At 41.0% G+C, this 15,500-nt stretch overlaps 1 protein-coding gene across 4 annotated transcripts in view; it reads right to left on the bottom strand.

Annotated features, from left to right (window-relative positions):
• The window catches only part of ADAMTS12 (ADAM metallopeptidase with thrombospondin type 1 motif 12), a 161,602-nt gene that overhangs the window by 43,385 nt on the left and 102,717 nt on the right, over positions 1–15,500 (bottom strand). For 3 of the 4 annotated variants that reach the window (XM_069880075.1, XM_069880077.1, XM_069880078.1), the window contains 4 exons: positions 13,453–13,545; positions 13,077–13,222; positions 12,077–12,246; positions 4,163–4,296 (listed from right to left, as the gene is read on the bottom strand). In XM_069880075.1, coding sequence (XP_069736176.1) covers positions 4,163–4,296; positions 12,077–12,246; positions 13,077–13,222; positions 13,453–13,545 — 543 coding nt within the window. Of the gene's footprint in view, positions 1–4,155; positions 4,297–12,076; positions 12,247–13,076; positions 13,223–13,452; positions 13,546–15,500 lie in introns of all 4 variants that reach the window. The other variant, XM_069880076.1, reaches the window with a different exon arrangement.

Raw genomic sequence — 15,500 nt, 5'->3', positions numbered from 1 at the left:
CTGCATTACAGGAAGGAGAAACAATTTCTTTCCTGCTGCTCAGTGACTAAAGGGAAAACAGCCAGTGATTTTACCTATTTGCCACTTCCAGAAGGAGAGTTTTGTGTCAGACTGGCAGTGGGGGCAGATAGAAAAAGACCTTGCTCTCCCTGAAGGGTACAGCCTGGGTGTACTGTCTGAATGCCGAAGTTACATGCATACTACATTGTGCTTTTAAGCTCTTCCTTCCCTTTGTCTCCCTCACTGGTCTCCAAATAAAGAAGTCACGTTCATGTCATGTTGGGCATGACATTGCCTTGAATGGGAAGAAACATGTCCCGATGTGCTTTTTTCTCTTCTAATTTGTCTTGATGGGGCTGAATCGACATCCTGTTGAACTGGTGAGAGGAGGAGATTGAACCACAGTGAGAGACAGTAAAGCTACTACAAAAAATACGAGATGTAAAGCTACTACAAAAAATACGAGATGTGTCATCTTCTTTTCAGTAAGAGAAAAAATCTGCCTAGTATTACATTGCTGTGCAATTCTCCAATACAACATCAAACTTTCAATTTAACAACAGCAAATTGCAGCAGAGAACAGCTCACAGATTTGCATGACTAAAGTCATTTAAGCCTATTAAAATTCTGAGTGGGGGATGAATGCCTGTTAGAAACAGCACAGATGCCAGATCCTCCACCCTCAGTATCTGCACCCTCTCAGTGCATACACCACATAAGACTTCACTTTTTGATGATGCCATGTGTAACCAAACTCCTCAGTCTTGTATGTACCAGTGCTCAACAAACACACTTTAGTGGCAGTATCTTGCCTTTCTAACACTGAGAGACCAACCAACTCCCATACACAATACAAGTGGACTCTGTAGGAATCGAATTTCAAACACAGAAAGACAGGATGTGCTTTAAGGGTCTTCTAAATAAAGGGGAAAAAGTGACACTCAAAGCGGGGGTGTGGAGAAATACGGTTAAACAGCAAACTAGTCATGGTACATCTCGATCATTTTATATGAAATTACTGACAGACCTTGTTGACTCCCTCCCCTCAAAGCTATTTATGTCAGACATCATGACAGGCATGGGTATAAGAAGATATCTGAAGGAACACCAGGCTAGGTACAAAGGGGATTGCAACTCTCATCCTCTAATTAGCAAGAAGAAAACATGGTTGCAAACTGCAGGCATGTAGCCTTGAAATCCCCTTTTGCAGCCACTAATTACAGCAGGAATGATTTAATTGCATTACAACCTTAGGGAACTCCTCCTCCATGCAAAGCACAAAGCCTACAGAGGACCCAGCTGTTATATAAGCCAGTCCCTCAAATAAGTTAACAATTCTATTTTGTCTATGAATTGATAAGGCAAGTTCTAAGCGAATACCATACCAATACCTCACTGGGAAGGCCTCCTTCTGCACAGAGGCACAGGCAGAACCTCTGAAAAATTAGGATCCATATACTGTACAAATCAGCATCTGTTCATAAGTACTTCCCACTTAAAGACGCATGTTATGGCTTTGCCAAGGTGGCTAGGAAAGCATCCAGTATATCTCAGGTAGCTAAAATGAGGCATCTCATTTAGCTATCTAGGTATGACCAATTTCTCTGGTTGCTCTTATCAAAACCATGAGAAACTGCAAAACCAGACCAAAATCAGCTGATTGAGTCTGAGTCTACCTGTCTTGTTTTGACATATCCACTAGGAAAACTCTGTACTGGGTTCTTAAACAAGAGCTACACTGCACACCAAACACAACATGGACAGTGGATCTAACATAGAACATATCACTGTTTTATTTTTTACTCAATTTCAGACCTATGTGAAGTGTTATTTTAGTACACAGAATGAATGCGAAGTGCTTTTGTGAGCTATAGCACTGAATACCAGAACAGAGCTTTGATAGACACTGCAATTATTGTTCATGAGGTCCTTTCCGACCTTAACAACATATTGCTATCAGTGTACAAGAATGATGTACCAGACTAATTGCATTAAATATATTTACAGTTTTTTTCACCTTGACCTGTAATGTATGTATTGTGTTTCACTAGCTGGACTAAAATAATAGAGAATTACATGGAGATACTTGAAAAAGCTTCTCCTGAAGTGCTGGAGGGTAGGGAGGCCCTGCAAAGGGATCTGAACAGGCTGGACCGATGGGCTGAGTCCAATGGCATGAGGTTTAACAAGGCTAAATGCCGGGTCCTGCACTTGGGGCACAACAACCCTATGCAGTGCTACAGACTAGGAGAAGTCTGTCTAGAAAGCTGCCTGGAGGAGAGGGACCTGGGGCTGTTGGTTGACAGCGACTGAACATGAGCCAGCAGTGACCCAGGTGGCCAAGAAGGCCAATGGCATCTTGGCTTGGATCAGAAACGGCGTGGCCAGCAGGTCCAGGGAGGTTATTCTCCGTCTGTACTCAGCACTGGTGAGACCGCTCCTCGAATCCTGTGTTCAGTTCTGGGCCCCTCACCACAAGAAGGATGTTGAGGCTCTGGAGCGAGTCCGGAGAAGAGCAACGAAGCTGGTGAAAGGGCTGGAGAACAGGCCTTATGAGGAGCGGCTGAGAGAGCTGGGGTTGTTTAGCCTGGAGAAGAGGAGGCTGAGGGGAGGCCTAATTGCTCTCTATAACTACCTGGAAGAAGTTTATAGAGCGGAGGTCTTTTCTGAAAGAAGGTTAAACGCACTGATAGGGTATGCAAAATCTACTAGACATTTCAATATGCAAAGATTTGTTTCCAGATGATTTGAACTGCTCATGGCCAGATCACATCTTTCATCATCACAGCTAACATGCCCATTCTAGTTCTCAGTGAAGTCAAGTACAAATTCTTCACTGCAAGCCTCAGCAGAGCCTCAGTAACTTCCTTTCAGAAACACGTCCTGCAAGGAAACCTTTAAACAAACCTTTTATTGCTGCTCTCTGAGGCACTAGTGTTCTACTGAAATAGAAAGTCTTCAAAGTGGACATACCAATCACTTATTACAAACGTGGAGTTCTCATAACTATAAGTCTTCAAGAAAAGAATGCAAAAAATTAGAAAAAAAATAACGTGATTTTGTGAAAGGATGAACAGGTGATTTCTTCAAGTCTCTTTTAGGTGCATTTTTTATGTGATTTAGTGGCTTAGGGCATACAATCCCAAGCTCCCTGCAGTAACCTAAAGTAGTTTCCACTTGACACCAAGTCCTGGTTTTGTTTCTGGGGGTGTGAGAAGCAAAAAAATCTATCAGGCTACAAGGAAGTACAGGACTCAAATTCCAGTTTCAAGCAATAAGCTGTAATTGTAATATATTCTCTACAAGCAAAGCACCCATTTTTTAATAAAAAATTCACTAAGAGTAATTCTATGTCTGTGGGTATTACAGCATTTATAGAACAAACCTTCAAGTGCCACAAACACACACACCATCCTGGAAACATGTTGTCAACATACAGAATATGCAGAGTACCTTTTACTCATTCCTCAATAAACAGAAGAATATTGAACCACATACTCTGTGTTTGCCTGTTATCTCATAGTACAGCACTACTCAACTTACTGTTGTAAATCAAAATTATTTTTAATCTCTTCATGTGCAAACGTCTGATCCTACTACAAGTCAGTTCAGAACTACATATGTAACACTAAACTGAATTTTCATAAGAAGACCACAGAAGCATGACTCCAATTACAATCATAAAGTTACAGTGCACAGTGAAAACATTTAATGAAAAATCCCTGATTTTCTTAAACTGATTCTTTAAAATAATGGAAGAGGAAGAGAGGAGTTCAAAAGTACCAAAAGTAATTAACACTCTCTCTAATGGATTAATTAAAAAGGATAGAAAGGACTCATGTCTACTTAGAAAAGCTGTTTCTATTAACATGTTTTCTTGATCGTTAAAAAATGTGATAAAACAGAGTACCTAGCATTGATGGACCAGAAAAAAATTGTTGAACATTTTCCCATAACTTTATGAAATAGGAGGTGCCTGTGCCCACGACAGGGGTTTCAAACTAGATGATCGTTAAGGTCCCTTCCCACCCAAAACATTCTATGACTCTATGATTCTATGAAAATAGAACCGTAGAGAAAGAAACATGTATAGAAAGAATATTTCCCCATAACTTTTAAAAATAAAATCGTAGAGAAAGAAACATGCAAACATACCCAATACCTTACACATGCCATTAATACAGATATCTCGGCTGTGCCTTCCTTCAAAGCAAGGAGTACCATCAGTGACTGCATCAAGCATCTTCTCTGAAAAATGTCCATCTATTGGGCGGCAGTGGAGCTCACAGGGGTTTGCTGAAAGGAAAACAAAAATACTTTCTCAGAAAACACTTCAGTGGGACATTGAACTGTGATGCACAGGGAATGACAGTATGTCTTTACTACACTACCCACTCACATTCCCCGGGAGACATTTGCTGACAGGAATGACCAAATTAGAAAGAGTTAGCAGAGCCAGGGTTGTACTGCTAACAGAACGACTTAGGTCTAATAAGTGCCACTTGTGTATTTGTAGGAAGCAGCTGGAGGCTGGTGCCCTCATGCTTTCCAGCTCTCCATGACTGGTACGTTAACTGCCAACTGGCTCCAAGTGGTAACGAGGTCGTCAGCTGTGATGGTGAAAGGGAAAGGAAATCAGTAAAAATAAGTCGTTAGAGAGGGGAAAGGAGGAGTCTCAGGGATGAGATTGCCAAAGACACTGACAAGCAGATGACAACTGTGTGATTTCAGAGATAATTCATAACCGCTCATTAGTGACGCTATGCTCTCTCAGAGAGCAGTGAAGTGGTTGCTTCTGATCTTCTGCATGTCAAGAGATTGTCACATCACCACTTATTTTCAGCTGTCTGCTGGGACTCAATTAATTATTTCAAACACTGGACTTTTTTCCTTCTTGGCAATTCATGAAAAGGGAATAATATTGGCAGGTCTGACAGACCCACGCTGTTATCATAGAATCATAGAGTTAATCTGGGTTGTAAGCAAACCTAAAGGTCACCTAGTCCAATCCCGCAGCAGTGAGCAGGGACATCTTCAACCAGATCAGGTTGCTCAGAGCTGCATGAAACATGACCTTGAATGTTCCCAGGGACGACGTATCCCATTCCAGTGCTTCACCACCCTCAGCAAATAAAATTTCTTCCTTATTACTAGTCTGAATCTACCCTCTTTTAGTTTAAAACCATTACCCCTTGTCCTTTCACTAGAGGCTCTACTAAAAAGTCTGCTCACATCTTTCCTAGAAGCTCCCTTTGAGCACTGAAAGGTTGCAATAAGGTCTTTCAGGAGCCTTCTCTTCTCCAGGCTGAACAATTCCAACTCCCTCTCAGCCTTTCCTCACACGAGAGGTGCTCCATCCCTCTGATCATTTTTGCGGCTCTCCTCTGGACCTGATCCAACAGGTCCATGTCTTTCCTGTGCTGAGGACTCCAAATCAGGAGTAGTACTCCTCTTTCTCCTTTGTTGACCTTGGTTGTGTCATACAAAGAACTCTGTTTAATGTGGAGGAATCTCTAGTAATGGGAGAAATTCAAATTTTTGGTAATGCAAAGAAACTAAACAATTTCCTACAAAGAGATTATGCTTTTGAAGGAGGAAATTCACTTGCGTTTCTTTGGTTTGTATAGCACCAACATACACACAGCACAACACAGTGCACAAAAATTACAGCAGCTCCAACCCTCAAAGTGCTTGCAACTCAAGGGCTGAATTCTGCATGGCTTAAACTTTAAAAATATGAATCTCATCCATGTAAATGGCACCTTTGCAGAACTGGGATTCAGAAACAATTTTAAAAGGGACACTAAAGGAAATTCAAAACCTTATTGAGAAATTTTGTGTTTTTCCTCATCAGCAGAGGTTAAATAGCTTCTTAGTACTGGTAACAAGGACATGCTTGTGGCTTCTCAAAGGAAGATGCCTCTGTAAAGGGCAATAGAGGGATGAGAGGCAGGGGACACACATGGGCCAAGATTATGAAACTGGTGGAATTCAAAGTGATGTGAATTCAAGGTCATGTTCAAGAATATCAACAGATATGGAGCTGTGAAAAAGTCTCAAGCAAGAACATGTATTTCGTAACTCTTATCAACCCACAGCCCCTCTGCAAAAACTGACAGCCATAAAATCCATTGGTTGTTCTGATAAGAGCTGTTACGATAAGCAATACAATTAATTTTACTTTTATCTGCAGAAGACATGTACTGACCACATGGCTAATATGATTACTTGAGTGCTCTGAATTTTGTTTCACCTTGCTTACCTTTTCAATGCACCATTTTTTAAACACAACACACAATACCATTATGGAAAGAAGAATTTCAGATGTCCAGCTAGTCTGTTACCTGCTCAGAATCAATGCTGACAGACACAGACTTAACATAAAGCCAGTTCAGCTTTTACATTGTTCATAATGAAACATGTAGAGTGGCAGCTTGATATCTGAACCTCCTCCCTGGCTATGTGTTGACATAACAAGGATGATGGTATCCAATTTCATTTCACCAACCACTGAGCAAGGAAAAGCAGGCAGTGCTGACTGCTGACATATTCCTGCCACAACTATGATGGTCTAAGTATGTAACTCAGAAAGAGTTTGTAGAGAAAGATAGCTCCCTTACTAAGCCAAAATAAAAAACCAAAATAAAAATAAATAACAACTAAGCTTTCAGACTCGCAAAGATTCATGATTCAAAGAAGGGCTTCCTAGGCACGAGAGCTTTCCTGGTCTCCCTAACAGTAATAACTAATCTAAAACAACATCCTACCTGTACCCTCAATTTTTAATTACTTTTCTTCCTATTAATTTTCTACTGAGCCCCATTGAAAAATGAGAAATTATTCCTCTCTCCCCATAAATTCAATCCTATCCAATATTTACACCCTGGCCATCATTCTTCAAGTTCATAGAATCATAGAACAGAATCATAGAATCATAGAATAACCAGGTTGGAAGAGACCCACTCGATCATGAGTCCAACCATTCCTATCAAACACTAAACCATGCCCCTTAGCACCTCGTTCACCCGTGCCTTAAACACCTCCAGGGAAGGTGAATCAACCACCTCCCTGGGCAGCCTGTTCCAGTGCCCAATGACCCTTTCTGTGAAACAATTTTTCCTAATGTCCAGCCTAAATCTCCCCTGGCAGAGCTTGAGGCCATTTCCTCTTGTCCTGTCCCCTGTCAGTTGGGAGAAGAGGCCATCACCCTCCTCTCTACAACCTCCTTTCAGGTAGTTATAGAGAGCAATGAGGTCTCCCCTCAGCCTCCTCTTCTCCAGGCTAAACAACCCCAGCTCTTTCGTTTTGACATTTCATCTGCACAGGAGGCTGGTTAGGGCACCACTGAGGAAATTATCCTAGCACTGTATTAGCCATTTATTTTCTAAAACTATTTACTTATCTATCTTATACTATCATTATTATTTTCTTAGAGCTGCACTCAGGGACCAGGCAAAAGACCAAAGCCCCACTATTCTGCAGCTGTAAATAAAAAGTACCAGAATCTGCCACTGCCCTCAAAAAGTCTAACATTTTAAACACAAAACAGATACAGATATAGAAAGTAGTTTTACCTTGTATTTTCAGATAGAGAACTAACATACAAGGAAAATAAATACCTCTCCCAAAATTATGGAAGAACTTGGAAGGAAAAGACTCGCATTGGATTCAGAATTTCTAAATGTTATTGCAGACCTGAAAACCTAAAAAGACTAAACAGAGATCAATATGAGCACTAGGGTTGGTCAGAAAGAACTCATCAAAGCAGCTGGTCTAGTTTCAGTTACTTCAGCAAATTTGATCAATTCATGATTAGACTTTAACAAAAAAGAACCGTTGCCTTGGTTACCTTTAGGCCAAAGTACACCAAAATTCTTGCCGTCCAGCATACACATGAAATAGTAGATCCAGTCTGTGAACACTCAGCAATGACCGTGTTCACACAACCCTTGTTCAGAAAAAGCATACTGAATTCACACTTAAACAGAGCTAATTTCTGCCTGAGTAAAGCATATAAGGTTTTGCCTATCCCTTCACACCAAAGTAGGATCAAAGCCACTTACGACTAATTCTGCCCAGGTTCTATTTAAATTACAATGATAATATTAAATCTTCACACCCCCTAGGTAACCTGCTCTAATGTTTAACCACCCATACAGCAATGAAGATTTCTTAATGGATAACTTAAAGTTCCCTTGTGCTGTTTCAGCTGTTTCTGCTTGTCCCACCTTCTACAACAAAAAGAACAGCTGGACGCTACTCTCCCTCGGAATTCCTGCACTACTTGAGTGGATGGGGTGGGAAGTTGCAGTGTGTAGCACAATGACAGAAATCTTGACACTGATCCAAGTTTGCAAGCATAAGAGCTACATTCAAATTGAGCGGATAAGACCACAGGATCCTGTTTTTCAGTCATTTAACATAGGCACAGAACTACTTAGGTATCGACAGCTTCTTCTAGACCCAAACACAACACTGCATGAAGCCAGGCAATCTTGCTAGCCTATATCTCTGCTAGCCCAGGGCCAGGCATAAAGAAACTCTCTTCAAGTAGCTGGCATTTAACTCGCTTAACCTTCTCTTTTCTAGAATAAAACTTGCTTTTATCAATCTTTCTCATAAACTATATTTTCCAAATAATTTGGCTGTCATGTTGCTGTCCTGTAAACTTCCTCTAGTTTGGCTGCACCCTTCTGGCAGCGTCTTGCCCCTTGCTGGACACAAGATTTTATCTGAGGTGCCACCCACACTCAGAAGCACTGAAAAACTGCATCCCGTTTTTCTTCTCGAGTGCCTATGTCCTGCACCAAGGTTACGCCACTGATTTGAACAGGGACAAGATCAATCCTTTAATACATAAAAGAAACGCAGATATAACAGAATCCCAAGCCACAGAGCTCCCATAAGCACCCAGTGACTTATCTATAATCAGCACGGGACTGAGGAAGCAAGCCTGCAAAGCTGAGAAAAAAATCCTACAGTTCAGGCACATGATTTTTTTCCCCTGCTTGTACTATAACAAAATCCAGATTCACCAAGTGTAAACAGAGCAACATGAAGATAAGTTGGAAAGAACATATTCCCTTCTCAATTTAAATTTGTTTCCCCCACAGCTCACTCTTATGAGTTCACATGCAGGAAGGATCCAGCTTAACCTAACTGAGAAGGATATGATTAATGTGTCTGCCAGGAGAAGATAAGGCCTCAGTATTTTTTTCCTACTTCACAAGGAAGAAAAGAGGTCAAGTGGGTCTCTTCCAGCCCTCATCTCTGTGAGAACTCAAAATTGGATGAGAAAATCCAGTCCAAAGCAAATTAGAAAAGATTATTACCAAACACAGACAAAAAGGGGAAATAAAGCTGAGATGAACCAATTTTACCACTTTAACCCCTTCACATTGTGACTCTCAGGTATACTCAGGTCATCCCGCATGAGGCACATGGGTTCCTGTGTTCAGGGCAGCATCACAATAGGACTATGCAAGTTCTCCAATAGACTCAAACTCATTTAAAACAGGAAGAAAAAATCTCAATTCAAAACCTTAAATATTGTTAGTCCAGGTAACAGAAAGATGTCATTCACTGCTTTTCTGCCAGGCTGCTTGTAAAGCTGCTTGTTGCATCTCACCTCATATTAAATCATACGCTTATTCAAAAAAGAGTCTTTGTCATCTTATGAAGGTACAATTTACATAACAGAAAATGATATTATGATGGTGTTTAATAATGTGACATTCATTAGAACTGGTTTATGTAAACTATGTAATTAAAGCAAAGATAGACAATTGTGACCACCTAGACCATTTACCACTTTTCCAGCTGGGTGAAGGAACAGAGAATGTCTAAAATGCTACAAAATGTCTATCTCAGGGTTTCATCTCCTCAACTAGATGCTTCAACACAAAAACTTACGTTATGTGGACTCAGGGTTAGGGAAAGCTTCATGACAAATTCTTTTCCCCTAATATCCCATATGTAACACGCAACACAAGACAATTGAAAATGCCTCATGATAAAACACAAGCCGAAACCTTCTTGGCAGCAAACTAAAGAAGTAACAAGAGAATTGTGAAAAGTCTTTGAAATTGGATGGCAACAGTTAAGGGGTACACTGACAAAGTCTGGTGGACATATGGCGGACATGGTAATTAAGTCTCCAAAGCCCTGAAACATCAGTTCTGTTTTCATGTGAGGCTGATGGTTTGCTTTTGTTTAAAGTCTTGGTTTGTTTAGGACAAACATTCACAACAAAGACCCAAACTTCTTCTCACAGAGAAAGCAATGTCTCATGACCCCATTTGGAGTTACTTTGCCCAGGACACCTTGGGCAATCAACGGAAGGTGATAGAAAATTTGAAACTGAGATGGGCAAATACCTCACAGACGTATTTCAGTCCAGTAGGTAAAGCCATGTCTGGACAAAACTGAAAACCACGTGCCCACAATATCCTCCCACCCTCAGTCATACAATGATATGTCAGATGAAGGATCAGCCCAGGACTAGGCCAACTCTCTGTCTAGATGAATGCTCCTTGGAGAACCTGTCTATCTGAGGAAGCCAGGATTCTGGTAAATTAAGAGTTCAGTTGCAAGAAAACACTTCAAATGTCATTACTGTGATGTAAGAATAAAGTTGCAAACATAAAGGACCTCACAGATCATGAGGGAAACTTGTAACTCTAGACTGAAATTCTGCAGCTGAGAAAACAGGTGAAAACAGTCAAGAAGCTTGGTATTTGAAGGATTTTGTGAAAGGTCACCGAAACCCAGGATGTTCCAGATGAAATATATCAGGCTCAACAGCCCAGCATTCTAAAATTAAGTGGTTTGCCTCTAAAGCTCAAATCAATTCTGTTTGAAATATGGCATGGACACACCATAGGACTACCTTCCACAGAAGCATTTGATTCTTGATTCTTAACCCTCTTTAGAAGCAGAACTTACACAACAAACACACATGCAGAACGACTAGTTCCACAGCACTGCCCTAGAAAGAACATGAACGGAACCAAGCTTGTACCCAGCAGCAGTACTTGTGAGTAACACAGAGGACTGGAATCCCAGTTTCTGTGACAAGTGACTACAGAAACTGAAAAGCTTGGCTTTGGACTAAGCCATAGGCTGTGAGCTTTTACCATGGTTTATTTTACTTGGAGTCCCTCCAAAAAAGTCTTTTTCTGTCTACCATGTTTTCTTAATTCAGTTTGTCTGCTACAAGTTCATCTTCAATAGTATATTTGCTAGATGAAATTTTAATAGTAGCTGAAATTTAGGAACTTTTTTAGAACCGCCAATAATTATGAAAATGCAGCAAATGGGTGAAAAGTACTACTGGCAAGTGAAACTGAAAGTTGAATCTTGAGTTTAACTTCCCTAGCTGGTTCATTTTTAATTTAAAAAATTGTATTGATAGCTTCTGTTGGATAATCTACTCCTTAATCTACATATATCAGAATCAAATTGCACAGTAACAACCATTACCCCTGTACTTAGTAACTAGCGCTTACAAAGCATGTTATAAGGCAGAGGCATTGATTCTTCGTCTACAGTACAGGGCAGTACATTACTGAACCTGTTGAGGTATTATTTCCCCAGTGTGGTGCAAGGTACACTTAACATGCAGATCCGAGTTTGGAAATTATAAAGCCACATTTGTGCAGTGGAAGAGCTCTGCTGACTAGCTGCAGGGATGCCCACAGACCCATACATGCAGCTCTACACTACACTATCATACTTCTGCAGTTGACACTGTGAAAGACAGTTCACATCCCTCCCAAATAATCAGTATACATACGACTTCAACAGATTTTCTTAGTCAATATCCTCCCAGGAACTCGGCTTGTTACATTCACATCCACTACTGCTACAGCTCTGCAAACCCCTCTATGCGTAGATCAGAACCACTGCCTGTGTGTACACTTAAAAGGCACACCTGCAGATGGAAGCACATCAGATTTTCCTTTCTAATTAATTAAAAGACTTACAATTCAGTGATATCTTGCCCTCATAGAGGTTCCTCATAGGTCTGTAATTTCGGCTTTTTATGCAAGATACTAAAAAATGTGTAGCTTCATACCTGTGTTATAAACAGGAACCCAGTGGTAGAATTCATTCTGGTAAGGAACTGTATCAAATTCACTGCACTGCATCTGACGAAATGTTGGCAAGCCTTTGCGACATGGACTAATGTTACACATGCGATAGCGTTTCCTTTCTCCAGTACAGTAGCCTCCTCCAAACTGTGGTCTAGAAAAGGAATATTGAGATTGGGATGTGAGACTCTGAGTAAAGGGTAGTTTTAGAAGACCAGTGTCTTTCAGGTTCCAATGGGATAACAAGGTGAATCTGAATCTGAGACAGGGTAGAGATACTGCTCACATATTCAACTACCCAGACGTGTCTGTATGGAGCACAGTGGTCTAGACATACCTTGTATCCCAAAGAAGTGCTTTGGACATTGCCCGGCTGAGCTCACAACAAATGACCTTATCAAACAACCTCCCCCCAAAAAACATCTTTTCCAGAATGTTTGACAGTTGTTCCAGAAATTCCAAGTAATTCCTGCTGCTAGACACCCACTTAGTGATTTGTGAAAATGAGATGCAGGTTCTTCATGAACTCAGGTACATATCACAAAATTCTACCCTTCATGTTCTGTACCTATCAACTTGTGTGGCTGAAGCTCAAACAAAGCTGATGACTAGGACAAAACACAAAACATGTGTCCTTGATTTCCTTCAGGAACAGATTACTAGCTATTGTTCTCATCTGGTGTTTGAGGACATTTAGCAATTCAAGGCAGTACTATTAAAGCAACATTTCTATTATTTCTGCAAAGCCTGACTGCTAAATAAGATGACTTTTACATTTTGTGTAAAAATAATCTCCATGGAGGGTAAGGATAAAAGAAGATGATGATGATTGTAAAAGCTGAGCCAACTGAACTTCACAAATATGTGCTTACCTGGGAAGGACTGGTGTTCAGTGTCTGTGGCACCTGCTGATAACTCAGCATCACACAAAGTACCTCAAAGGTCTTGAATAAAAGGTATGAAAAGATTGTGCACTCAGCTTACTCTGGGTTATCGCATGGTCTCTCTGCGCTCTGAACTCCTGCCCCACATGTCCTTGTGCAATGGGACCAGGATGACCAAACGCCCCATCCGCCATGGATTGCTTCAGGAGTCTTGCCTACTGTAATGCACTCACCAGAGAAGCACCACTGAAGAGAGAAGAGAAAGGACAAACAGCTTTCAATCATTATTGCAAGAAAATGTTACTGTGAATTATTTTTTATTTCAGTCCCTGAAGGGTAAAAAATTAAGTAGAAATTTATATGGAGATGTCACTGGATGTCCATCCTTCATGTTAAACAGTGGCAGAGCTACTGATGGTTCCTTCACTGTCCTTTTGCAGGCAGTCCAGCTAGCAGGCAGCGTGGCTCTCAGTCACCTTGTTTTCTCCACACCGAGTTCCATCTGCAGCTGCATCCAGTTTGGAGCGGCATGAGCCTTTCACTGAGCACCACAATGTTTGGCAAAGGTTCTGGAAAAGAAAGAAAACTGCAGCAGTCTGAGATAGTGCTGTACTCCTATGGCCAAGATTTTCAAAAGCCTTTCATGGTTTTGTGCAAGCCTTCTAAGGTCTGCATTTCCAGAGACAGATGTTCAGGGTTTTCCACAAATTAGAACCCACCAAGGGTCCAAATTTAGGCACTCCTCATTAAGGTACAAGGAGGGGCTATTTGACAAACGCAAAATGGTGAATACTTTCTATGAACTATTTTAAGTGTTGATTTTACTTGCTTCTCAGCTCCTACCTACACACAGGAAAAAGGGCTTTACAAAGTTTGGGCACTACTGTTTAGAGCAAAGGTTAACAGACTCTATTATTTTCATTTGATGAGTACTAATGAATCTTGCACTGCTATCTGCCTGAAAACATACAGAGAAATCAAAGGTTAGAGAAGCTAGCCAAGTAAATGAAAACAATGTCATGTCTCCAAGTCCAACAGTCAGGTTAATATCTACGGAGGTCTTAAAACTGGATGGGGGAAAAAAACCAGATCAAAATGCAGGCCTCTATAATATCAGCCAAGTAGACAGCAAAGGAATCACCTAAAAGAAGCAGTCCAGGCTAGCTAGCAGAGAAAAAAAACTAGCGGGCTGGGTATAGTAAGGGCTCTGCTTAGTGAATGTTTGCATATTAAGTTACTCAGAAACTGATGCCAGTTTAACACAGCACATTGCCAGTAAAGCACAGCATTTCATCTGCTACTCCACATGAAGTGACCAACTCCACAGAAGGGATAGAAACTTCTGAAAGTCAACAAAGATAGCAAGGCAAGAAATGTTACAGCTAACTTACAACAAGTTATCTTAACTGAATCAGAACTTTCTGTAGAGAACAAAGACAGAGGTGGAGAGCTATTCCCCCCTCCTCAGTTCATGGGCAAGCCAGCTTCTCTTCTGGCTGACACACAGAAGCCCTGTATACTTAGGAACTCCTGAGTGGGCAGAGCTTTGCGTGGAAAACTACTTCCAAGTTGGAGAAACCCTGAGTGTCTGAGAGACTGTGCACTCCCAACTGGAAAAGCAGAAGCAAAAGCCTAGGGGCCTTGAGGAAGGTCTTGGCTGAGGGTGTTTGAGATGCAGAGTTCAGCACTGGGAGAAGCAACAGAGCAGGCAGCCTTTATCTTTGAATCAGATACAGCTGTAAGAGTCATCACAGAAAGGAGCCAACAAGAAGGATTTCACTGGGATCCCACTAGCAGTTCCTACTGGGATTTTCACATAGAAGGTTTGGGAGCCAACAGAGAAACCAGGCATTTGTGAAAATCATGAAGCCCCAGTGAGCTAGCAGCAACATTTGGCTGAGTGCGAAACACAAAACTGCTGGTTTCTGACCTTTTTTTAAAACAGCTAGACTTGAGCACAGTCTGTTTTGAGAGTTGCCTTTTATTTACTTTTCACATTCTATGTTCACCTAGCTTTTAACCTACAACATCTGAAAGAAAGCTGATAGAACAGAACATCTCAATGCACTCCATATCTCCAGCTGGAATGCAATCTCTGGAGCACTGCATCTCTGTCCACTTAGCTGCTTTTGGGTGATGTATACACATCAAAAGTTGTTTTGCAGTTCCCTATTTATAGTTCAAGAATAGCATTACCTGGCAATTCTTTGTGAAGTCATTGCTGTCAGGGTCTTAAGGCAGACCTACCACAGTGTTCTGGCTGATGAATTTTCTTTTGTTATGCAATTAATCCTTTACTTTTAGGTCTGGTATATAGAATATGTTTTCTGCTTTTCAGTGTATGAAGTGCACTCCTGCACTGTGTTTAAGATATCAGAGAAAGGCACAGACACCCAACACAGCGTTACTGACAGTTACATTTTTATGATGTAAAAGTCAAGATCAAAGTCAAGAATTCATGAAGCAAATTCTCTAGGTTTGCAAGATGTTTTCCATGCACCATGGAAATGTCCACACACCAGAT

Source organism: Phaenicophaeus curvirostris, chromosome Z (assembly GCF_032191515.1).
Source record: "Phaenicophaeus curvirostris isolate KB17595 chromosome Z, BPBGC_Pcur_1.0, whole genome shotgun sequence".
NCBI classification, from domain to species: Eukaryota; Metazoa; Chordata; class Aves; order Cuculiformes; family Cuculidae; genus Phaenicophaeus; species Phaenicophaeus curvirostris.
The sequence above is the reverse complement of the archived record's forward strand: the minus strand, read 5'-3'. Positions and strand labels throughout refer to the sequence as shown.